General features: G+C 41.7%; 1 protein-coding gene across 4 annotated transcripts; it reads left to right on the forward strand.

Annotated features, from left to right (window-relative positions):
- Nucleotides 1-132: 132 nt before the first annotated feature.
- Nucleotides 133-18,937, forward strand: kiaa0753 (KIAA0753 ortholog). 4 transcript variants are annotated; one of them, XM_073480749.1, is made up of 18 exons: nucleotides 133-590; nucleotides 1,175-1,468; nucleotides 1,594-1,852; nucleotides 1,998-2,107; nucleotides 2,210-2,272; nucleotides 2,495-2,716; nucleotides 3,435-3,612; nucleotides 4,404-4,603; nucleotides 4,782-4,903; nucleotides 5,613-5,768; nucleotides 6,290-6,379; nucleotides 7,998-8,085; nucleotides 8,306-8,374; nucleotides 8,467-8,637; nucleotides 8,847-8,928; nucleotides 9,162-9,282; nucleotides 15,760-15,993; nucleotides 18,025-18,937. In XM_073480749.1, exons 1-18 carry the CDS (start codon nucleotides 462-464, stop codon nucleotides 18,167-18,169), a joined length of 2,733 nt encoding a protein of 910 aa, XP_073336850.1. In that variant the 5' UTR covers nucleotides 133-461; the 3' UTR covers nucleotides 18,170-18,937. The 4 variants fall into 4 exon arrangements, with proteins under 4 accessions (XP_073336850.1, XP_073336831.1, XP_073336839.1 ...); XM_073480730.1 differs by having other exon boundaries at nucleotides 144-590; nucleotides 8,303-8,374; XM_073480738.1 differs by having other exon boundaries at nucleotides 369-590; nucleotides 4,401-4,603.
- Nucleotides 18,938-26,345: the final 7,408 nt, after the last annotated feature.

The following is a 26,345-nucleotide window of genomic DNA, read 5'->3' on the forward strand; positions in this document are numbered from 1 at the left end:
GTTTTTTATAATCTTCATATAATATTACAGAAGCAACTTATTTAAAATATTAATAGCATTTTATTAAAAATGCGTTTGAGTTCATGTTTGGCTTCTTTGCCGACCCGTAGTTGGTAAAAGCTACTTCCGCCTAGCGGCGTTCTGTTGTTGTCATGGCGGCGGTTCAAAATGTTGACAAGCTTGCGTTAAATTTTAAAACGTTAAACATGCGCTATGTTTTAATTAGCCTCCAGTTTGCGACGTTGTGTGCATAGCTGACGTATAATTCACATATATAAGTTAACAAGTAGTTATAAGCGAAGTCGAAATGGTCGAATGGATGACGTTGGGATTAACTTGATGTTGGCAAACTGCAAGTCAAAAGCGTAGTTAGCTAGCTAATGCTAACCGTCATTAGCATTAGTTAGAAATCGAGAACTGAGTGCTACTTTGGCAGGACCGGGCTGTTGTTTTGACTGAAAATGACTACGCAGTTCTTGCAGAGTGTGATTTCCGTAGGACAGCAGAGTCAAGTGAGAGACTGGGTGGTCTCAGGTACAACCCGAAACGGTCACAGCAGCAGTCTAACTCATGGGATGTCTCAAACAAAGGTAAACAACAGTGGCAGATGCATATGAAGCCTGTGAATGTTAAATTGCAGCTTTATTTACGATAGCGCATGCTATCTACGCTCATTTGCTAGTTTATTTGGCACTAACTATTGTTAGCTATACTCAAATTAGCCCTGAAATAAATCCTAACTTTATCAAGGCTATAATGTTCATTGTTTGTCCAAATTGTTGTAGAGAGGTGTTGGTGATCGAGGAGACTGTGGTGTGTGGTGTTGTTAAAGTTGATGCATTGCACTAAAAGTAATTTCTTAGTTTTGACCACCTATATTTGTGACGGAAGACTAGATATTATATAGCACAGTGTACAGTGTACTGTACAGCCCTCAAGTGACCTTAAATGTGAATTAATACCTCTTTTAACATTTCAAATAAAAGATGTTGGGTTGTGCTTTAAAGGGGCACTATGTAGTTTTTGGAGAAACTCAGACTTTTTATATTTTACGATAATAATAATATTAACGAGGTAATTATACAAACTCAGAAGTATTTATTTTTTCCATAACTGAACAAACAAGCTGTTCTCAGAGGAAAATTCAAGACTGATTGGTATTTTTTCACCACAGCTATTGTTCAATGAAGCCATCCCTGCAAGTACCAGCAACCGTGCCACCCATGTTCGCCTGCCAGCCCCCATTGTGATAGAGAGGCTGCTGCCGCTGCAGGAGGAGCGTGAGAACGTGAACAGCGCTCGCAGCTCCGTTAGCTTCACTGCTCTCTCTGAGGAGAGACTACACGCTGCGGTTCAGCTGGCCCAGCGAGATCTGAGACGAAGGCGCCTTGAGTCACTGACCAAATCCCCTGCCAAACCCTCTCAGGAGGCCTCCCTCCTTGAAACGAGTGATGTGGAGCTGCTTCAGGTAAATGATCTAGCTTAATGGCGCAAAGTTTATAAGTAATAGCTTATTGATTTATGTCCCACCCAAGGAATGATTGCCACTTTGTTCAGTCGGTGACTGAAGGGAGTCTTTTTCTCTCTTTACAGGAGCTTGGAGCCACTCCGAGCAAGACAAAGTTAAAGGCCTCTAGTCCAAAAGATAAAGCAGCCCGACCTGGAGCCAAACTGTCGGACTTCACATCCCAGAAGTCCTCCATGCCTCGAACTAGCCTGTCACCCCCAACCAGAGACACTGGCCTAAGACAACTAGAAGGAGGCAAACAGGCTCCTTTAAGCCAGGAGATCCACAAGCTGCAATATGAGCTGGAAGTCTATATTCAGAAAGTAGAAGAGCTAGCCAACAGAGGTGACTCACAAAAACAACTTGTTACACTATGCCCTTGTCTTACTGTTGATTATATGTTTTGTGGTACTACTTAGCTTGAAAAGGTTATCACAGTTATTACACGTATGATTATGAGTAGTAATGAATAATGGGATCTAAACAACAGGAGAGAAAATAGAGGAGCCGCTGGAGCCTGAGGAGCAAAACAAGTTGGACATACGCAGACAGAAGCAGGCAGCGCGCTCAGCACGCATCATCTATGTTCTCCAACAACAGGTAGTTAAATAACTACCACACGTAATAGAAAATAAACCTTTGCTGACGTCTTAATTTCCCTTGTATGTATAAACACTGTTCTACTAAATTGTTACTTAAAAGGTGAAAGAGATACAAGAAGATATAGAGAAACTACGAAGCCTGAACATGTGGAAGACCAAAAAGGTACATCTTCACAGAGACCATTCATTAACTTGTTTATAACAATACAACACTGAAAGCAATAAGGACAATTACTTTTTGGGTCTCCTGTTAATATTAATGTTAATTTTAATTTGCTTAGAGGTGATTCTGTAAGGTTTTACCAGCTCCAACGCTCAGTAAAAATCATAGAATTATCTGTTACACAATCATGTTAAACTGATTTACGTTCTGTTCCCCTTTCAGTCCATGGCAATAAACAGGCTGGCAGCTGCCCACCGTGGGACACTCAGGGCCTTACAGGTTGTTCTACAACAGCTTTCAGATGTATCTCATGGGAAGGTCCCCCCTTACTACAAAGAGCTGGGCCAGCTGATCCGCCAGCTCTCTTTGTGCTCAGCCAAGGTGCAAGTGGAACAGGGTTCGGCTGTGCCGGAGACGGCCCTGGACATCCTACAGAAACTAGAGGTGAGGAGCAGAACGTGTTTGGATGAAGCGCTTTTGTTGCATGTCATTCCCTCATCTCTCTCCTCACTTTTCCTGTCTGTTTATTCACTGATTCAACCCTAAAAAAATATCTTTAAAAAATGAAATTAAAAATTAAAGATAGTGTACAAAGTACAAATTTAGAATAATACAACAGGACAATAATACCAAACAGCAACAACTGACAGAAAACCTAAATATTTTTTTATAGCCGAACAGTGTAATGTTTTTACAGAACATATCAGTCACCTGGCCGCAATGATCCCAATTACCACAGTCACCCCAACTGATCATGTTTTTTACCTACCGAAGACAAAACTGAAGGCTAAAATATCCGAAACATACATCAAGTAAAGAAAACTGCAGCAGAGGTCTGTTTGTGGGTTAAAGATGAATTAGTTTAATTGACCAACTTTAGCAATACGATTACTTTATTTAAGCCTAAATTAACTTTCCCAGTGACTTTCTGTCCTCCAAACTTGTGATATTATGTATAGAAAATTTTACAGTTCTTGGAGCATTAATCTGATGATACAAATACCCTCAAATTTAAGCTAAGTCAACACTTAACTTGTAGTCATTTGTTTAATATCATCCTCATACTTTATGTTTATTGTTTGTCTATATATGCAGCTTGTCTGCTTAGCTTTTAAAGTGGATCATGCCAAATATAAATTTCTTGTCCCTCTATTCCTCCTAGACTTTGGATTCTGCCCTCAGTAAACAAGAGATGCTTGAAAAGATGCAGGCCCGAGCACGCCCTCCACACAGGAAGTCTCCTCATCGCAGCACGTCACCAATGAGTGCACCCAAGGGTCCCAGTACCTCATCTGTACTGGGACCTTGCAAACCTACAAAACCCAAAAGAGGTGTCCATGGTGAGTGTTTATTTTTCCTGGAGTACTTTAAAACCCCTTTATGTGTCTTTATCAAGGTGTTTGTGCATGTGTAACTTTAAGAATCATTTTCTACTCTGTTTTTATTTTTCTACCCTCAGCAACTGTATTTATTAACACAATTTCAACCCTTATGAATGTAATATAATTGCATAATCATCAACTTAAGTGGTACATGTTCTGAAAAATCCTCTTAAAACTGCATAGAGATTTTAACCTTTTGATGAAGGCCAAACTGTTTAGTCTCCCGTGTATGTGGAAGTCACCTAAGGGCTTTTGTGCGTTTTGTGTTTGGGCCTCCCTCTGTGCTTAAATGCAGCTGAAAATTGATAGAGAGCCATGGAGAAGTGAAAGAAAAACAGGAAGTGAAAAGCAGAACCCTGGACTTCGGTCCCCTGCTGCTTAGTTTTATGAGCAGTTATCACCTGCTGGTTCTTATTGCGCTAAGAGGCATCCTGGAGAAAAGAGGACACAAACCCCTCTAGTGAGCTTTAGCAGCATCTAGAGCTCCCTGGAAACCAACTTAAGTCCGTCTACCAATTATGAAGCAGTCAGGAGGGATCCAGCTGCTTGTCAAGAATGATGGCTAATTGTGTAATTGGTGGTTTGGTGTTCGCTCATAATGCCTTCGCTCCCCAGGTTCCAAACCGATTTACTTGAGGTTGATAATGATGAGGATGACTATTGTTTGCTGTTACCGTAGCTTTTCCTTGATTTTTAATTAAATAAGCATGAATTAAAAAAAGGGTTTCGTCTTTAATTTGTGTCAGCAGGTAGGAGAATGAACTCACAGAAGCCCAAAACCACTTCTCACCAGCCCTTGAGCAGAAGAGAGGTGCTCAGGGCCGGCCTGGAGAGCCTCGCCCAACAGAGGGAGCTGAGAGAGCTGCAGAGACGAGCTCAGACAAACACCACCCGCAGAAAAGGAGGGGCTCCACACTCGGGGAGAAATAAGGCTGACATTATAATGAAGGTGTTGGATTGACACTTTATATTATTATACATTGTATAAGAAGCAATACGATTTTTAAAATTTTTTAAATCCATTGTGAAAAGATGTATAAAAGTGTGCCAGATGAGATTTAAACAACGTGACGATCATGTAAATAATCTAAGCATGTATTTTATCTTTTTTGCCATAATGTCATCAGATCAAAGACGCAGGTTTCCAGCAGCCTACAGTCTCCTCTCAGCTCCGAGTGAACCAGCTCCCTCAAAAAGAGCCCTCTGTGCCCTGGATTCCCACATCCCCTCACTCTCCTCCTCCACAACGGTGAACCTTTTATCTCTCTGCAAACATGATGACACATGAGATTTTTTAAATCAAAACCCATTATTGTTCACCAGTGTCTTTGCTCTTAGTCACTCTCGGCACACAGTGGGTGATTTGCACCATTGCATAACTAAGGTTTTATTGCTGTAATGTTTGCAATTCTTATCTCAAGGTAACACTTTGCATCCAGTAGGGATCTGCTCATTAATGCACTGTGAACTAATGTGCTGTTAACACAAAGACATGTAAAAATAGAAAGAAAAACAAAATCAGTCTGTGCAAGCAGTGCCAGGAGAGACTTGTTGAGTAAGTTGTTCATTTTTCAGCCAGAAGGTGGACGTGAGCAGAAAAATAGCCTAAAAGCTGCTGGACTAATACCTTCCACTCACTGTATGATTGTAGGCTTCGCAAAATTGGTATCCCCTCAATATAAATGTAACATATGATGGTAAAAGACAGCAGATAATCAATCATACTAAGTTAATGGGATAAGAAACACCAAAAATATAGCTCAAAGAAAATCACTAGTTTGTCTGTTCCCTCAGGAATGGTGACTGCTACAAAAATGTGACGTGAAAGAAAAGCCCTCTGATGTTGCAAGTTTTTTGTGTAAAGTGGCTCTTTTTCTTCAGATTTCCATGATCCTTAACTTGCTTATTCCTTTTTTCTAACTTATTATTCTTTCTCTCCTCTGCTTTCTTCTCAATAGATCCCCTCAAAGGAGAAGACCAGAGCCGCGTTGTCTCTTCTCCCCCGTGAAGCGCTCACCCAGCCCTTCAAAGCAGAAGGTGGCCGGTGGTTTGGCAGCAGAGCAGCCGGCCTTGAGCTCAGAAAATAAGAGACAAGCTCAGAATGAAGCATTAAGGTGAAGCCAGTCTCCTACATAATTCAGACAGATTTTAATCTCTCCAGTTTATTAGATAGAAAACACATTTTGGAAATCATACATCAGATTGTCTGTCCTAGAAAAAAATAGAGGAAAAAGCAAAATGGATGGATTCTATAAAAAAAGATTGTTAATGTATTCAGTGAGTTATTTCTAACCTCTGTGGCAGACCCCACTCGCCGAGAGCCACAGGCAATACTTTGATTCTAATTCAAATATAATTCTTTCCAATTTAATATAGGTGCCTGCCAGATTGAGGCCATTTCTCTTTATGAGTGATTAATTGCTCTCCTCTTTTCAGTGCTTATAAGCACCTCATTGATTGAGTGCTGCAAATATGTTTCTGTTTAATCAAACCTTAATTACTACAATTTTGCTTTGCCATTAATCAGGGGCAACAGCCTGATTGTAGCGATGAGGATTATATATTATAAACGGTGTGTGGAATGCTTAATCGAGTTTGCATTTTGCTTCATGTGGTGATTACTGGCTTGGTACAGGAAAGCCTGGCTGGATAAGATGACGATGCAGAGACTAAAGGAGCTCAACCAGCTGAGTAAAGAAGAGGCTGAACGCATTCAGATACTAAGGTACAGTAGAAATATGATTACAGTTTTAGGGGATGTAAACAGAAGGGCACAATGTTGTAGCAGTTAATGATATTGATCCGATTACACACTGGCAGAAAATGACACTTCAAAAATAAGAAAAAAAACAATGAATACAATTCGTTTCATGCTTTTAGTGAGTAAAAAAAATGGATTTCTCTAAAGAAAAGTCCCCATATCTCACTAAAATGCTACTTTAATGTGATTGTGTCTTGAATAAAGTTTAATGAGATATTTTGACTAGAAATTAGACAGATACACTTGGTAAGATTTTGCAGTGCAGCCAAAATAACTGATGCTTTATTGATCCCGTTCTGTAGCAAGCTACACAGAAAAATGTGCCAACGATTAAAACAGTTGACTGTGAAATAAAACATTAAAAATTCAACTAAAAAGACAGATTCAATTTAGCTTAAAGGTTCCCTGTGGAATTTTAGACCTGTAGTAGTACTATGGAGCTGTTCTTCCATGATTGGGTCCCCATTATCTTTAGCACGAGGATGCACATAAAGACACAAGAGCAAAACACAGTCAAGGCAGATTTTTACGTGGAGAGAGCGCAACAGGGCATCTCAGAAGAGTAGAGTGTGAATGCAGTCAACACACACGACGCGATACACAGTCCAGTGGTGTCCCACTATTCCACTGAACAACAGGTGGCGGTAACACACCAAGGTACTATATGCTGAAAAGAAGAAGACTGCAGGCTAGTAAACAATGCTGGATTTAGCATACGTCAGAATTAAGCTTTAAAACTTCTTTATGAGGAAGGAAATGCACATGACATTTTTAGTATATATAGGCTTAGATTGGTGAGTAACACTGAAAGTTAATACAACTTTTGTTTGTTAATGTTCAAACTCCGCAGGGCCCCTTTAGGGACAGGATCATTGTAATGTTGGCAGAAGGCTCGTAGAACTTTCTTCAGAGGCTCCTCAGAGGTCGCAGACTATAATAATTATTTTGTACAGGACATAGGACACATCTAAGTATATATTATTAAGTCATTTATGAACATTCAGTAATGCCACTGCCCAGAGCAGTAATCCACACAGTAATCTGCCGTACAGCTCAATGCAGCCGACCTCACAATTAAATGAACAGTTACACTGGGAATTGCAACATGGACATAATTACCAAGAAACAATAGAACTGAAAACAATGCAGGTTGTGAGCAGCATCCCCTCAGCACCAGAGAAAACATATGTTCCTATAGATCACCTCTTAATTCCTGATTAGACATTGGACAGTTAAACTCTACAGGGCACTGTAGAGTTTACATGTTTTAATCCCTTGTCTTAATTTATTGGCCACATGTGAGCAGATTTAAAAAAAACATTTTTAGTTCCACCTGAGCATTTCTTAATATGACAAGATGAAATGTCTGCCATGAAAACTCTTTGTTAGGCCATCAAATATGCTGAGAAAACAAAGCAAACAAGCACTTGGTTGCTTGCCCATACAACAACTGTCTCAGTATCAAGTTTTAAAAATGTTGTCTGGGAATAAAATGTCTCATTCAGTCTCTTGAAGTTCAAGCTATTCAGCCACAGAGCCTCTCTGGTGACAGCTTGCAGCGTGGGCGTGTTTTGGTTTACAGGTCTGAAGTTGTCTCGCCAACTCAGTGGGCTGAGAGAGCCGAGCAGAAGGCCAGAGAGAGAATTCAGCCCCTGCTGGATGAAGCACAGGTAGGAAGACTTTTCACTTTATTTTACTTTCCTGTAGAAAACAATCAATACATTGTATTTGTTCAAATAAAACACAGAGCATTTTAAAACATTTACCGTCAATAAGATATACTGTTACTTTTTGAGTATCAGTCTTGTTTATATGGATTAAGAGGGGACAAATGATGTTTGCTTTGCACCAGTGTGACTGCCTTTGTTTCTTTCTCTTTACCTTCAGCAGATTGGTGAGTCTAGGAACAAGATCAGCTCCTCACTGAGGGATCGACTGTCTGAGCAGGCTGCAGAGAGGGTGAGCTGCTCTGCTGCTGCCAATAGTTCACAATTGACAGCAGATTTGGTCTTGAAACTTAGAATTTGGTGGTCATGGCTTGTGTTCCACAGGCTGCAGAGAGTGCCGAGCAGCTGAGCGAGGCCCTGCTGGAGGATCTGTTGGAGGACACTGCACGGGCGGCGTGGGCGGCTGAGGCAGACAGACAGTTAGAGGGCATGGCTGAGCGTAGGCTGCAGGCCCCCACCCTGGAGAGTATGCTGCTTCGTATGGAGGAGATACAGGTGAGAGAAGCCCACCAACCAACAGAAGGTCAGCCTAGAGCCCGAAAAGGTCAACAGTGATCGGGTTGATATTTATAGTGAACTGTTGTGACAGCTTTGGTCTGGTGTTGTTTAATGATGCAGCGTCTAGTCTTGATCTTGACGTTGGTCACTATTGGCAGGTGGATAATCTATTTATAAAATGTGTTTCTCTGTATGTGTCTGAGCAGAGAGATCAGGAGGAAGTGAGGAGACGGTTTGCTTCCATCACTTATTCAGACCCTCTTTACTGGGACCGACCAGGACCAGCAGGTAATGAAACAAAAACTAAATCTGTTTATCTTGCTGCATGTAGAGATGATTTCCCTTAGGTCTCCTGTAGGTGGAAGCAGTGCTACAACTGAGGGAGTCAGTAAATACTTGTCATTCTGTCTATGCTCTTCTTGTTTTTTTCATATGTCTATGTGTGTCCCCTGCTCCACCCTATCCCTCTCAACACCCACTACCACTACCCCCTTCCTCCTCTTCCTCTCTGTTCTTCCCAGGACCCCAGTGCTATGCCCCGGGCTCAAGGCCAGCCTCTCCTCAGCCAATTAGGCTTTCAAGGTCGGTGCCGAGGCAGAGCTCTGCGGCTGATATTGTCTTAGAGAAACCTGTGGAGACTGGGTGAGCAACTATGTCCTCTGCCCTCGTTTTACTAAGAAATCATTCCTACATCTCATCTTTCACTGATAGCTCCCCCTGCTTGCTGTTTTATTCATCATAAAGAGGCATATTTTGGAGTGTTCTCAGAATATTAACTGGAGTGCAGCGTCAGGGGTTGACCTATTTAACTTCCCTCTCATTCATTAGAGCTGAAATTATAGGCCTGAGCTGCCAGTGTAAGTAATCATGGCTCTGGCACAATATTGATAATTATGTGATATATAATCCTCCGTTTAAAAAGTATACACTTGTATAGTTTGATTTAGATTTGGTCACTTTCAATAAGAGAAAATATATAATTGCAGTAAAGACTTCATTTGGTTGCACTACACTGCCAAAACTCAAAATCTTACTGAGTATATTTGTCTAATTTCAGGTCAAAATATCTCATTGCACTTAATATAAAACACACATACCTAGAAAGTAACATAATAACACAAAATAGTCAACTTTTGTTTTACCTATTACAAGCTAGAAACACCTTGTATTCATGTTTTTAATTTATTTTTCAAGTGGCATTTTTTCCAGCCTCTGAAACCAAGAGCAACAGGAAGTCATTATAATGAGGCCTCTAGACGTGATGCAAAGTAAAGTGGTTAATGTATTTCCAACAATGCACAGTTAGTTTTTTCCGCATGATGTGTCATTGCCCCATAAGCGCCGTCCCACCGGGAGGCCTTACTCATCCTGAAAAAATATCTTGGTGGCTACCATACCCAGGGCACAGTCTATTCCTGACTCTGGCAACAGACTCTACAGGGAGACCCTCCACTGCCCAGGGCTTTGGCTGCAGCTGCTGTCCTGTTTAAATTAATGAGGAACTTGGAAGGAAGAGAAAAGAAAGTGGAGGGACTAGAAGTTGTAGACACAGCCAAGCCAGCAGGATGCTGCTTCTGACAAATTTGAGCAGCACCATTAGTAAATTAAAATCAGTCAGATTTTGAGTGCCTCAGGTTCAGTTCCATCTATGGAAACTTGGCCCCCCAGACACTCTGACTCATCTAATACTCTTCTTAACACATCCATCAAGTAATAACTCTATTTTTTGGCAAACAGCCCCGGCGCTTGGAAGTATTTAGTGTCAGGTCTTTTTGAAGAGGTGTTATGTTTTTTTCTACGAGTTATTCTGGTTTCAGAGGTACTCAGCCTTGCAGCTTCTTAGTAAGGACAAAGTCATTTGAGAACTGCCAGCTCATTTGTTCTCAAACTCGTTGAATCCCTGCGGTTTTCAAACTGAGACAGACCTGCCTGCATGGCTTTCATCCTTAGCCCAAATTAGTATGCCTTTAAAAAGTACTTGCACCCTGCTGGACCTTTTCATGTTTTCTCTTTAAACACATGAAATCACAGTAGATGTAATAAAGATTTTTTGACCACAAATCAGTAGAAAAAAAATGCTTTGATGTCAAAGTGAGGTCTAATCTCTGCAAACTGACCTCCAATTAATTACAAAAGGAACAAACAAGATGGCAATTTATGGAAAAATAGTGACTATCAACCCTTTAATAAGTATCTAATATTTATGATAAAATGTATACTAATCGACTTACAAGTATTGTCTACGTTAAAGGTATATTGTGCGGGATTTTCCTTAAATAGAAATGTATCCACGAGTTTCCTGGAGAGGCCACTAGGGAGGTTACTGGAGAAAACAATTCTAGGTGATACTTCTGTTGCTTGGTTGAACTAGCGTCAGTAACAGTATTATAATAACTGACACACAGGTGGCACTTTCAAGGCTTTAAAAGCATCAGTAAGTGGTTTAATCAATAACAATAGTGTTAATAGTAATAACCTAGATCTCCACGGATGAATGATACACCAAATGATACAACAATGTTAGTTCCAGTTTAGTGAGTGGGGAATAAGGTGGACGGACTCATACAAAAGCGGACTCTCTCAATCATTATTTATGTCTTACTAGAAGTGTGCGGTAGTGTCCGTATCTGCCCTCTACCTGTATTTTTGTATTTTCTTATTTTTGCTGGTTTTGGGATGTTGGTGGGTGTCGACCTTCACATAGCCCCAAGCCAATAACTGCTTGCAGGTTGTGTGGTTGGAATAAAAAAAGTAGCAACCGAGATACATCACTGTACCGTCTCTCTGCTCTTGGTCTCTTATTGGTGTTTGACCGAGGGCGGGGTTAAGCTACATACACTCACTCTCTAGCCCACTCAACCATTGCTGCTCTCCGTCTGTGTTGCTTCGACTGGTGTGTTTACAAAAAGCACCGACAAATACTGCAGAGTATACCTATAAAGACAGGAGGAGTGTATATCAGTGTGTTGTGGCGAAGCATTTTACAAACATGTTCGTTAATTATTCAGCTCAGCCTTTCAGGACTAGTCTGCTATTTACAAGAAGTGGCTGATATGTGTTCTCTGTAAAGTGAATCTACTGATTGATGTTTTTAATGGGAACATCAGAGGTTTAAGCCCACAGTTGAGTGCTAACTGTTTGTTTCATTTGTACATTAATTAAAATATTCCCTTAGTAAAGGCAGCATAGAGAGTGTGTAGTTATGCTGTCTGCTGACTCACACATAATGGCAGGACAGAATCTCTTTTCCATTAGATGCTCCAGTGCAATAATGAAACAGTTAGATGAAGGAGGGGTTGCTAAAAGTGTCCCAATCAGCGCGACTGCATAAACTTTGTTTGTATTGATGACGGTTCTGTGTATGAAAAGTGCCTGCGTCATGTGCTGCGGCCCCACGATTGCTTGCCGTGTAGTCATTCCACTCGTTGTCATTCGAAAAATAATTACCATCGATTCTGATACATTCTCAACATTAGTCACCTCTGCCCCGCTCTGAATGAAGACCCAACCAATTCAGTAGTCGCTTTGCCGGCTGCTTGGACGAGTGAGTGGCTCCGTCTTGAAAAAAAAAAATCTTATTTTTCATACTTAATTCATGCCAAATTAATAGCCAAGTGGCAGAGGGAGTTTTTCTGTGCTGACACAAAAGGGCCGACCAACAAAGATGCTGCCAATAAATGCGACACTTGCCACGAGCAGACGGGTGCATTATGCTTATTTCCCAATGGAGTTTTCTTTTCTTATCACTACAACGAGGTGTGAGCAGAAAATTGGTGTAGACAGATAACAGCCCGTTTTCCACCGTGTTTAATCCCCCCAAGAAGTAATAAAGGTGAAAGTTGGGAGTCGTTTGGAGTGAGGTAGAGAGAGAAACTGTGCTTATTAGGCACGTTGTTTTATAGAGCTGTCTTCAGGGGCGCAGAAGTTGCTTTCGTAAACTGGCCTGAGCTTTGAGGGAGATGAGTCAGCGACCTGATCTACAGCGTTGTGGGCTAAAATGACCCATTTAACAACACATACCAGGGGAGATGAAGTGAGGAAAAGTTTTTGTTGCAGAACCACGCAGCCTGTTGCATCAGAAATACCAAAGCTAAAACAAATGATACACCAAGAACAGATTAACACTTGTGTGTAATGTCAGTGTGTATCTCTGATGGAGGACATGTCAGAATGTGTATGTCTTTAACAGAAAGTAATAGGATCTGAGTTCCACAGTTCAGATAATAATTGTGAAATGACATTTGACAGCTCGTCTCCATCTGCAGCCCGAGGAAATGAGCAGCATTAGTGTCAAAGAAAAGAGTCTAGATTTAACAGTAATGCCTCGCTTTAATGCCGGGGAGTAACCAGTCAACACGCTGACCTCACTGAGGGAAGTAATCCTCCAGATAATGAAAAAATATTATTACAAAGAACATTTCAGTCCCAGAAGGTTTTCAGTTCAGTCTGGATATTTGTATACCTGCCAGCAGTTCAGATCATTAGTACACTTGCGCAGTGTTCAGCAGAAAGTGAATACTGGCGTTTAGGAGAGAGGAAAACTTGAATAAGAACAGAATTATTGATGGCATTGATTAAGCTTTGCTTACACAGCAACTAAGCAGCTGATTAAAAGAGAGCTTACATCAGCTCCTTTGGAAGAAAATAGCCTAAAAATGCCTGTTTTGGTGTTAGTTGTTGTGTTAAACCTCTGTCAGTGTTCAGTGTAGCAGAATGGAGAGGTTTAATATTGGGGCTTTGTGTGAAGGTCTCATCATGTGTGCCGACTCAGCCCTGATTGGTTGTATATAACCCACATTTCTCAGCCCGGAGAGACGCATCAGTCGCTGCAGAGTGCAGGGAAATAGAGTCATGAATGCAATCATGTGCCACACAAACACACATTTAACAACAAAGAGGAAGGTTATTTGTGACAGTGACACTAAAGAGTGTTGTTTGATGACTGCGAGGGACACTGATATCAAATTATATAAAGCAGATCTTATTTCATTTACTCAGGCTATTCTTTTAGTGTCTTCTGAGGCTTGTTATGGTGTCTTTTGAGTCACGACTTACAACTGCAGGGCCTGTCAGAAGAGAGTTTCTCTTCACCGTTCGTGGGAAGGTAGTTCAATATTTTGACACTTCCTTTATCTATTTCCAAAACATCTATTATTCTACACCTTTGCTGCCTTTGTGCTTGCCTTGCTGCTGTCAAACGACCACTGAAATAATAGAGTGAGAGATTTCATCTCTGAAAACATCGGCACAGCGGCAGATAAGGTTTACGTATCCATGGTGAGGAGCCCAGACACAGACCCCAATTGTCCCCCCCGGCTTGGCTAATGCCGCCCGACCTACCGCTGCTCCATCAGCAGGTCAAACAAATCAATGAGAAGATGAAAGCACCACTCAGCAATATTCTGAACCTTTCATGTATTTTTATCTGCTCTTTCACTCCTCCACCACTCTTTTTTAGAGCTACAGTCGTCCTCTCAGGACATGTATGTGTAGCACACTAAATGGCTGCACTGTTGATGTGCAGTTGCGATGGCTTCCACCCTCTGCATTGCAGTAATCTACAATAATCACAATTAATTTTCCTCCACAGTGTTCATCCTCCATCTGTTTGTTACTGCACAAAACTTTCCTGTAGTTCTCAAAAGCTCACCAGGGCTTCTGTGAGTCTGGCTTGGATCACCAACCGACAATCTCTGTGCCACGTTTGTCTTTGTCCAACTCGGATTCAGTTCAGCCTGCATGACACAGCATGTATGGCACTGTCCTCTGCCAGGTCAACTGCTTCCCAGCCTGGGTGATGCAAAGCTGGAGCTTTTGTAGAGAAATGAGTGGGCTAACTTGAGGTGATCTCTTGCCAGTGCTATTCATCTGTTTTGGTTTGTGTATGCCGCGTCCAGGCCAAGTTGTAGGTGGGTGAGTGTGAGGGGTAGAGGATGTTTTTTTTGTCTTTTTTAGTTATTCAGCCATCTTCTTTGTGATTAGGGATGAGAATCACAGAGTAGGTCACGGTATGATGCTATTACGATAAGTTGCCCTTGGTGGAAGAGGTGGAAGTATTCAGATGTTGTAGTTAAGTAAAAGTAGTGATATCACAGTGTAGAAATACTCTGTTACAAGCAAAAGTCATGCATTTAAGTATTTACTACACAAAAGTACCAAAAAGTAAAAGTACTCACTATGAAGTAGTTCATATATATCTCAAAATTGTACTAAAGTACAGTACTTGAGTAAATGTAACGATTGTATCATGATAAATTAATTCTGTGTGACCTGATACATGGCAAGAGAAACATCTACAATACTGTACATCAAGATGTCTGTTGTAGTGCGAGTTTCATATACTGTTATATTCCCTGACCTATTTGTTGCGTCTCTGTCACGCTTTTTCACAGATAACTATGCTACATCAATCTGCCCTTGGAGAAAATATGTCTTGTCACAATGTCTGAATGGTGTTTTGTTGACAGGAAATAGGGCCGAGGTCTTGGTCGTGTTTCAATACGACACAAAAAGCATGGGTGCTATTTCGACTTTATAAATAGGAAATGAATTTGCAAGTTGCTGCTTTGTTGCTTTTCACCACATCTGCCCCAGATGCCCCTCAGAGGACAAATCGACCCATTTCGGCCTGGAAGCCAAGTTAACTGTGGTGGCACTTTGATTTTTACGGCCACCCCGCGGTTTGCAGCTCCCACACAGTCAAAACAGAAACAAGTTCAGCCGAGGCAGGGGAGCACAATAGAGGGAGGCACTTTGCTTTGGTAGCTGCCGCAACACTAAATATAGCAGCGAGAGCGGTGTCGCAGGAGCCAGGCTGATTTGTCCAAGCAGAGAGGATTATAAAGCCAGACCATGGCGATGCCCAGCTGAGCCCCTACTCACTCTGAGCAAAGGGGCAGGCGAGAGAGGAGGCCTGCTCTCTGACACCTCTCCTAACCTCATCATCTTCGGCCACCTATCAGGCACAACAAGTGACTCTGGTCAATCACAGCGCTGCACTCAATAAACCAGTTTGCCTCTTCTCTACAGCCCTCAGAAGCCCTTAACTCAGTTCATACGATGTGAACGATCAAGGTAATAAAAAGGTGACGTGCTTGCCTTCCTCTCATGTTTCCTCAGACACAGCATCCTCTCTGAGAACAGCCTGACAGAGGAGGCAGCCCAAGATGAGCAGCAGCCCGGACCCAGCGCCGTGTTCCCAGGCCCAGTGGAGCGAGGCGGGGGGACTGTTATCACTGTGCCAGGCAGCATGCTGAGAAACATCCGGCGGTACCGGGAAGACTACGAGGCCTACCTGCGCATTGTGGCTCACGAGGCCGTCGGCAGCTTCAACCCCTGGGCCGTGGCCAGCAGGTACAAACTGACTAAACGGTTGACAGACTCTTAAGTTTATCCGTTGTCTTCTTTTTGTGTCGTTGAGGTGATGTAAAGATATTTTGACTGCATAAAATGAGACGTTTTCCTGCTCTCGTGTTCGACGGACATTATGTGCAGTCTGAAGAGCTCGCTCTGAGAGGATCATGCAGAGGTTATGGTTTGCATAGCGTGTCTCTACTGTTCACCGTTGTTCTCTCCCACTCACACATTTGCATATTTAACAGAACTGTTAAGTTGCCGCAGTGCAGAATGCAGAAAACTCCCTCTCATCTACGAGACCACGTTGAATCCATGTCTTTGTATCAGTTACAATCATTTATAAGTCTGTCTTTTTTTCTCTCTGTGTCACAGGGACTATGAACTGCAATATAAATAGTTTTTGCTTAAATTCAGAGCTGAAAAGTCCAGTCACACCCAGGGGATCTGACTGCTTGTGTCGCTCGCTCATTATCAGTCTCACATCAATGAGTTTTCAAGAGATGGATCTGCACTTTTCTGAATTTGGAGTAAAATAAGGGTATTGTGTGAAGCCATCCAATTATCTCAGAGAGAACACATACGTGGAGGCATGTAGACCCCCTGCTGTTCTGCCACAGTGCAGAAACCTGTCGGCGTGATGAGATGGTAATGAGCGGCTTGATGTTGCTGCAGAGCCGAACCCCCTGGAGGATCGCGTTCATTCTGTCTGCTAACAGACTGATTGCAAAATTGCAAAACTTCATTCAAACCTCAGCACAGAGAAAACACAGAAAACAAACACACTTGAAGCCTCATTTGAAGTTTTCAAATTCACTTTTTACACTGTCGGCTCGGTGATGAGATTTCATTACATTTGGAGGGTTAAACATCCAGAATATGAAGAGTCGTTCAGCAGCGCTAGCATGGCTTTTCACATATTAGTCTGTTCCCAATCCTTAACAGTAGATTGTTGGCTTTCTGTTTCAGTCTGGATGCAGTGCTGAGAGCAAAGTGTTGTTGTCTTGACTCAACACACAGCTACTCTGATTGTTCTGTTGCACTGACAACTTAACGATTTGGCGTTTTCGGGGCTCTGTAAGAGTGTACACCACTTTCACTTATCCCCCCATGTCCGTGCTTTAGTCTCTGTGTGCACTGACCCAGATAATGCTGAAAAACACTGAAAGTTAGCTCGTTGCTGCACTCAGCTCACCAATCTTTTGAGTTATTTTCCCTCATTTAATGCCTTACAAGGCATAAGACGGAGAGTTTTTCATGTTCAACTCTGAAAGTCAGTAGACATGGTTAGGAAAAACCTGCTTTAATAGCATGTTCTGTATTTTTGAAGATAATGACACAAGGTCAATAATAAACTGATGGCAGGGATGTCAAGAGCCAGTAGCTCTTGAATGCTCCAGTGCAAAGACATCGGCCACTTCTATCAGTGAAGGTCATCTCAATTTCAGATAGACTGATAGCAGTCAGTAAAGCGAATATGAGCCGATACCGATGATACCAGCCAACTAAAAACGGCAGATTCTTTTCATCAAGATCCATGCAATATTCCCATTATGAGAAATTAACCAAAATGCCGAAAAATGCTGTATCTCGCAGTGTTGAAGAAGGTGAGAAAGGATTTCTCTATCCACGCCAAAAGTTAATGGTGTCTGTTCTGGCAGACACCCATCCTCCATCCAAGTTTCATGGAAGTCAGTGTTTAATCCTGCTATCAAACCAGCAACAAATCAACGAACAGACACGGATGAAAACATAACCTCCTGGGCGGAAGTAATAATGGGCTTATATAATAACAATCACACCGTCTAGATTCTTTTAGTTTTGTGAAATAGTAGTAATAGAGGTCAAATCAATTTCATTGTGATGTAAACCATGATTGTTTTTAGACGTTAGACTTTGACTTTTCTTGCAAATGAAAGTTGTTATTTAACTTTCAGAAGAAGCCGACTCCCAGGAGCCGTCTTTGAAACTTGGTTTTGAAGAAAATAACTTTTTTTCCCTTTAATGACTTCGTTGTTTGTTGTCCCTCAGCCTGGCGGACGAGTTGCTGTCGGAGGCTGTTGCTGACGTGGCTGCAGGGTTTCAGGACGTCGTGGAGGAGTACACCGAGGCCATCTTCACCTCAGAGTTTCTCCAGCCTGTCCAGTCGCCAGTCGCCACAGCATCATGGATGTAGCAGTTTCTTACAAATGACTATAATATGTATTTATTTTGGTGAAAAAAATCTGCTTTTTGGCAGATTTAAATATCTCTGGGATCTTTTTGTCAAACAAGGACTATGATTATTTACCATTTTTCTTCTTTCTTTGTCAATATACACAGATCTGTACATTGAGAACTGTTTGTAGATATCTACTTTTGATGTGACAACATGAGACTTTATTTAATTGCGATTGTAGATATTTTTTTAAATGAAGCTGCAGCAGATGATGAGATTGTCGAATTGCACAAGGAGCATTAGTCACATTACTCTTTACGGTTCATCTGTATCTGTGATTGAATTCCGCCGGGAAAGTTAGTTTAGTTTAGATAAGCTTGGAGAGACCATTACGACATTACAGAGGATTATAAGATTACCGCCCTCCCCTCGCACTTGGTTTAAATCTCCCTGAGGATTACTGACACTTTCTATTTTCACGTTGGAATATGGAAATAAATTAATTGCATACGGTCTCCACCAAAACGATGGAGGAAGCCAAGGGCATGTGTTTAATCTATTGTAACATGAGTTCTTCTTGTGCTTTGATGTTTAAAGGCAGGAGAAGACTGTATTCCCCTCACTGGTCGATGTTTTATCCCAGTATTGTGATCACTGTGAGCAGATGAAGCATAAAGAGTAATGAAGTCTTCTTTTAAGAGTTTTGTATCGGTTTAGGACGACCTTATAATGATCCGTTTTAGTGCTTTTGCTCATTTTTCCAAATAAAATGTGCACACTAGTTTATATACTGTTGTTCCAGTCCGACTGAATCCTGCTTAATAATGGTGTGAAGTGTCAGCGGCGAATGCAAAATAAACAAGATGGATTTTGGCACACCAAGAAACTGTCCGAGTCCCTTGAGAGCGACATGAAAGCCACGCAGGCAGAGCAGAGGGGACACATCCAGATGTTGCGCTGGCCTGTGGGGAGCAGCCTTTGACAGGGGACATAAAGTGACTGAATGAATTAGCTCCCATTGAATCAGCCGCCCCTACTTTCTCTCAGGCTGGGCTCTGCTCTACGTGGGCGTCTGAATACGTGCAGGCTTTCACAGGCTCGAGCTCGGTGCACATTTCTCCTCTTTCGATCGAGGACAAATAGGAAACATTGGGCTCAGGCTAAGGGCAGCGTTGCTGTCTTCACACCGACGTAAAGAGCTGAGGTTGTTCTGACATTCGGGAATGGGAGACAAGATAATCAAGAGCTAATTTCTAATTGTTCATTGTTATGGTTCAGGAATTTCAAATGTTTCTGTCAAGAGAAGTTCAAAAGACAAAGCTGAATATTTTCATTTGTGACAGCTCAGCAGGCTCCGCTTAGCGTCTCACTGTGAGTCTGTCTTGTTGGCAAACCAGAGAACAGTGAAATCCATTCTCTGCTTTGTTATTTTAAACATGTATTTCTCTAGATTTTGACTTTCTTTGCCTTTTTATCGATTCAAAGCATGAACATTCACAAACACAATTAACAGTGTTTTGCACATTATTCTAATCTGTAATGGTCAGAGAGCTTCGACCTTGCCGGCAGCCAGCGCTGACTCATTATCAGAGCTAATTTCAGAACTGCAGAGGACACAATATGACTGCAATACATTCATGCTGCTTTGAGGGGGAGACTTACAGGTACATCCAGGCTGCTTTGTGACACTTTCGAAACATTTTCAGCTGCTGTTCAGTACCGAAACCAGATGGATATGAGATCTTTTATGTCTTATTGCACCTGTTTGCTGTTCTCAAGGGATTACGCTGCTGGTGCTGAAGTGTAGGAAAGATGAGTTATGCTGAGTCCTCGCTTGGTGATCTTTCGTGCAAATTCCCATTCCATGTTCCTTTTAGTCAAATTATTTTGAGGGCTGCCTGAGATTTCATAAAACACCTGTGACTACTGGAAGTCTTTTGACTGTTTGCATCATTAATTCAGTCACAGCTCTGCTTTGTTGGTATGAATAATGGTGTCAGAACCAGCGGCTAGTCATGGAGTTGTTGTGTGAAACAAGCAGAGTCCCTCCAGAGAGCTAACTAAACTCACACAGTTGGATTATGAGAGTGAAAAAGATGATCTATCAGCCTCAAAGCAGATGTGAGTCTGAAGCTGAGCGGGTACCACAGAGTTGTCTGGAAAAACTCAATATTTTTCATAATTTTTTCATCACAGTGTGAGATACAATGAGAATAGTCTCCGACACGGAGAATAACAGCAGGAGGAGCAGCGTGACCTTCTTCCCTCACCAGTGCATCACTCATCAACTCGTTCAACTTCCTGCTTTTTCAACAATCATTACAGGGAACAGAGAGCGAATGAGCCAAAGCCAAATACTGCCTGCTGCTGAACTAAGCCTCTGTTGTTTATTTAATGTTTAGCGAATAATGCATGACAATAAGCCACTTTTTGATTATCATATCTCAAAGAAAATGAATCAAAAGAGGATTATGTTGAATCAAAGGACAGAATTATTCATATCCAACACTTGAACAATACCCCCATTTAGAAATACTCTTAGAAGGTTTCCTCCTAATTGTAGCATAAAGTAGTTTAAAATATAAATAATTAAAAGGAAACTCCTTTAATTTTTCTCATTAATGTGTGTTCACAGTTCCTGAGGAGTACTACTGCACATGTGAAAAAAGTGGTTTTGTCTTTCATGGCTCCAGAGGAAGCTGCATGTGATCTGATAAATTACCTCTAGTGATGAGTTGCATTGTGGGAAACGTAGGCACCAGGTCTTTAATAATATCACACTGTTCGACTCGACACAGCAGAACCAGAGACATCACCTTTTCCATTCCACATATTCTTCTTCCTTTTCAAAACCTGTTGCCTACGTTACCCACAATGCAACTTAGCCACTGAGTGACATCAATCAAATAATTATGTATTTATGCACTTAATAAAACCCTTGAAATGTCAAGTGCTTGAAGACAAGGTCAGAGGTCAGAGGTCAGAGTCGAGCTTCACTGCATGCCTTGTGCGTGTGCAGTGGACCAATGTTACCTCTCATTATCTACACAAAAGCTTCCAGGTGGATAGCAATTACAGAAGGGTCAGAACCAAATGAAATGTGTCCTTCATCAGTAGAAGTAAGAATAAGTAATGCGTCTGTGTGACACGGCTGAGTAGTTCTCACTCCACAGTCCCTGCATGTGAAGAAGTGCCAGTCTACTTTCTCAGCTTGTGTAAGAGTCGCTGTGACACATGAGCGGATGAATATTTTAGTATAAATCATATTTTCAAAGTGCAGAATCATGAGCTTTAAGTTTGGTACTGAGTATTTGTTGTGCTTTTCCGCCCACAATGTTGCTGAGTTGTTTTCTCAGAGAGGAAATCTGCACCTGAGGTGCTAAATTCAGGTTTGCTGACTGCCAAGTACAGTTGTGACTCTTTAATGGCTCCCAGAAAGCCTTATGTTGCCGAAACAGGTCTTACCTTCACTGTCTAAAAGTCTCACAGTGGTAATAAACAGCTGGGCTCCTGTGTGCTTGTACTCTTTTATCAAAGTAAGAGTTTACCATGAATTTGAGCTGCAGCCAACAAGAAGTATCTGTCACTCCAGGTCTGGTGCTTATTCCAGGAGGCTGGCATCAGAGGAGCAGAGCTACAGGAGGTAGTGTGGAGGTGGAACAGGTCAATGAGGTAGGAAGAGGCCTTGTTGTGGAGGCTTTGACTTTGATCCTGTGTTGTGGGACAGGGAGCCAGTGGAGGTTCTGGAGGACAGGGTTGATGTGGTCACTGGAGCGGGAGAGGGTGAGTAGGCAAGCAGCAGAGCGGAGTTAATTCAGGACTTCAGATGATGCAGTATATAATTCTGTCGCAGTCGTCAATTCATGATGTGATGAAGGCATGGATCAGAGCTTCAGCAGCAGAGGAGGAGAGTGATGGGCAGAGATGAGCTATGTTTGTGAGGTGATGGAAGAAGGTAGTCCTGGTGATTTGACTGACATATTTCAAAGGAGAGGTTGGTGTCTAAAATGACTCCGACGCTGCAGATGTGTGTATGGAGTGGAGTTATCAATGGTGAGGCAGAAGTTATGAGTGGAGTCATAATACTTAGACGTCTTCGACATAACATCAAAACTGATGTTTCTTCACATTCTGTTGCTAATTTTAGCTCATTTTTGTACGTTTTAAACTTACATTTCCACCTTTAAAGCAGAAGTGGAATATAATTTCAGCACTCTCTCTGGGAAAGACTTCTTGCTACGTTACCAAACAACGAGGGCTTGTTGTTACCCTGAAGGAGCAGCCCAATATCACAAAAGGATTGCAGAGGATTAAAAACGGCAGGGTTGTTTTCATTTATTTTTTTTCCCTTTTGCATGTCGGCGTGACACGGGTGAAATCGGTCTCTTCTGATGTGAAACTACTGTGCAATTTCAGACCTCAATGGCAGGGAGAGAGACATTTCTATTTATTCAATTAGCCTTTTTTTCTCACTTGTTTCCAGTCAGTACAGCCATTTGGTGTAATCAGTGCTATCTGTCTTGTTGGCTTCCTGGATTTTTAGGCTTTTTCCTGTCAGTTTTCCGTCGAGGGATCTCAGTTCAATGATCTGGGCCAGATGTGTATTGTCACTGGCTTTCCTGAACAACACAAATTGGCTGCGTGTATTCCTGGTAGAGTTTGGTAATGCAGCATGTCCGGCTCTCGGATTCAAGGATGACGGTTCAGCCACAGGCATTTTCCTCTATCAATATTCATTTGTGTGGACGAGGCTGCCAAATGACACCATGACCAGAGCATCCTGGGACTGTGTGACCTCATGTGTGGCCACAGAGGAAGAGCTGCACTACATCGTGACCACTTAGACTATAAAAACGTGTGCCAGTGAGGAAACCTATGTTGCACCAATTTAGGTCAAGTAGCACAAGTCAAGATTAAAAAAGGAATTAGAAACACATATTAGGTAAAACATCTGTCAGATTAGACCAGATCTCACAGCTGGATTAAAAGGATTTAAAGCTGAGAGAGCATGATTCATATGCTTCAGTTCTCTTCATCCCTGGAAAGTACATAAAGAGAGAAAAAGAAATCAGTCTGACAGATGCTCGAGCAGAGGGCTTCATTTTGATGGGCTTGGTTTTATTTTGCAACACTTCTCGTCAAAGCCCCAAAAGATTTTCTCTCTTCTGTCTGGGTGACTGGCCCCGTGTGACCGAGGTGGCACCTGCTGCTCCGGTGATGGATGGGTGGATGACAGGGGTGGCGGCTGTCACCCCTTCATCCTTAGGCTGCAGTGATTCATTGTCCTGCTGCTCTTCATCCCAACACCTCATCTACTCTGTAACCACATCCTGCATAGGGATAATATACAACACAGGCTGCCTGTGTGACATTACAATGACTTTTATCGACTTTATATGTAATATTATGTTTAATTCATGCAATATGCCTGTGCAGACCTCTAATTCTGCTGTGATTTAATGTTGTATCTCATAAAGATATGCAATAACCAAACCATGTATAAGAGACAACATATTGAGACACTCACAATGACTTTTAACCTGCTTTATTTGTAATATTTTTGTATAATTCTTGTAATATTTGTGTGCAGACTTATGATTCATGTCCTTCTGCTTCTTTTACTATCTCTGCCAAGGACGTTTCGCCTGTGTCCGTTTATCTGTTTGTTTCTCCGTTGGTTTGTCATCAGGATTACAAAAAAACTACTGAACAGATTTCCATAAAAACTTGGATGGAGGATGGGTCTCAGCCCAGAATAGACCCCATTAACTATTGGTGTGGATCTGGAAAAAGGGACAGAGCCAGGAAGTTTTTCTCACTTGCTTTAAAGGGGCACTATGTAGTTTTGGAGAAGAAATTTAAACTCAGACTTTAAATATTGACAATACTAATGAAGTAATAATACAATTCAGAAATATTCACCTTTTCCATACGTGAATAAACAAGCTGTTCTCAGAGGAAAATAAGGTCCCCAGAACACTGTTTGAAGCTAGAAAGGTGGCAGGGTCCGCCACATGTAAACAAAGTAAAACAGTATGAAATTGTGTTGTCCTTTAAGGTCAGTTTGTTTATTCAGTTTATTCAGTCATGAAAATGAAGAGAGTTTGTTTATTTAGTGTGTTAAGGCATAAAAAAAAATCAGTGAATGAAGATCTCTCACTTCTGATTAAAATGTCTTTCCCCTGTAATTACATAGTGCACCTTTAACTTCTCAGGGAATGATTCATGGATCTTGAAAAATCATGCGTATTTAGGTGGCTGGTATCTATGCACCAGTACAATTTGATGGGGATTAAAAAAGGATTAAATCCAGTTCCAGCAGATTTAAATATGTTTTATCTGACATTGGATTAGGCTTGATTGAATTAAAGGGGACTGTTGGGCCTCGGCGGAGGTATGCGCTCTATTGAGTGTCATTCTAGTTTAGATAATGCAATAATCACATCCTTGGAGACAACAGTGAGACTCACACTGACCTACTTTATATTTAATATTCGGTGTTTTCACCCTGCATAAGGAAACATATACAACACAAGCTTCCTTTATGATATTACAATGACTTATCTGCTAAATGTAATATTATACTGAATTCATGCAATATGCATGTGCAGACTAGTTATTTAGATGTGATGTATTGTTCTTCACCCTCATAATAAACTCTTTTATTCAGCCCAGAGATGCGATAACCTTGAGAGACAGCATATTGTGACACTCATGACACTTTATGTTTAGTATTCTGCTCAGTTCTCATAACATTTGTGTTCAGACACGTGATTTATTGTCCTGTTCTTTCTTCTTCATACCTCTTCTCTATATCCTCTTCTATACAGTAGATGTGTAACAACCCCACCCTGCATGAGGAAAATATGCAACATGCTGCTTGTTTGACATTGCGATGACTTTTATCAGTTTTTAATCTACTTTTATGTTTAATTCATGAAATATGCCACTGCAGACCCATAATTCTGCTGAGATTTATCGTCATATCTCATAGTATATTCTTTTATTTAGCCTGATGTGCACTAACCACACCTTGGACAACATATTGTGACCCTTGACACACAAAATAACTTTGACCTACTTGATTTTTTTATGTACTGCGGGGATCAGGACAAGCGCGTCGCTGGTTTCAGACACACCGTTTTTTCATAGTTTGAAGAAAAGGTGTGTTGGACTGAAACGTGCTGTTTCATTGTGAGATAAGTCATGGTTGTTTACAATAATGAAAACATTATTAATTCATCCAATAAGACTCGCGATTCTGATGTGATTCATTGTTCTTCATCGCCATATTCATCATAATAAACTCTTTTATTTAACATAGATGTGTTGCATTAAACATGGGAGACAACATATGCATGTGTGACCCTCAGGCTGACTTTGACCTACTTCATAATGTATGTAAATGTGTGCGCAGACTTATGATTTATGTCCTTCATAGCTCTTCATACAGTCACAACCACACCCTGCACTGGGAGAAAACACAACACGTGCTACATCTGTTTGGTTTAAATGCAATAAAAACGTGTAAATCCTGTGATATTTGTGCACAGACTTGTGATCCTGCAGATAAAGATCCAACAGGAGTCAGATTGGAAAATGGAAAAACTCTGATGAAATGAGTCGTGCCAGTGACGAAACACACCAGCTGCTGAATAAAGCTTCTGAATTCACTTGAGCAGCTGTATTTCTGTCTTCATTTGGCGACACTTCTTCTTCTTCTTCTTCTTCTAATTCTTCTTGAGCATTTATTTTATTTTTTTTATTTGCAAAGTCAGGAGGCGGTGTGAGGGAAGAGGGACGGACGCCCTTCAGCCGCAGCAGCCGCGGACGTGCGCGCACCGCTGGAGGCAGTCGAGCTGCAGACCGGGGCTCGTTTGGAGGAACTCTGGCTGATGTTAGCGGCGGAGAGGAGTGCAGAGGAGACGGGGGAGCTGCTGAGAAAGGCATGACATGTGAGCCAAGTCTGCACAGATACAACAAATACCCAAAGTATGCGTGCGGCAGGGGCGGGTCGATGCTCGGAGGGACTTGACACAGGTGAATGAGCGCCCAGCTGCACGTCCCTCTCTGCTTTTTTTTTAAATTTTATCCTGCTTTCCCTCTCCACGGCTCCTGTCGCTGCTTCACCCTGCGCGGCGTCAAGGTGCAGCGGGGACGGGAGGGAGGAAGAGCCGCTGTTTGATTAACTATC

This window comes from Pagrus major, chromosome 2, assembly GCF_040436345.1.
Source record: "Pagrus major chromosome 2, Pma_NU_1.0".
NCBI classification, from domain to species: domain Eukaryota; kingdom Metazoa; phylum Chordata; class Actinopteri; order Spariformes; family Sparidae; genus Pagrus; species Pagrus major.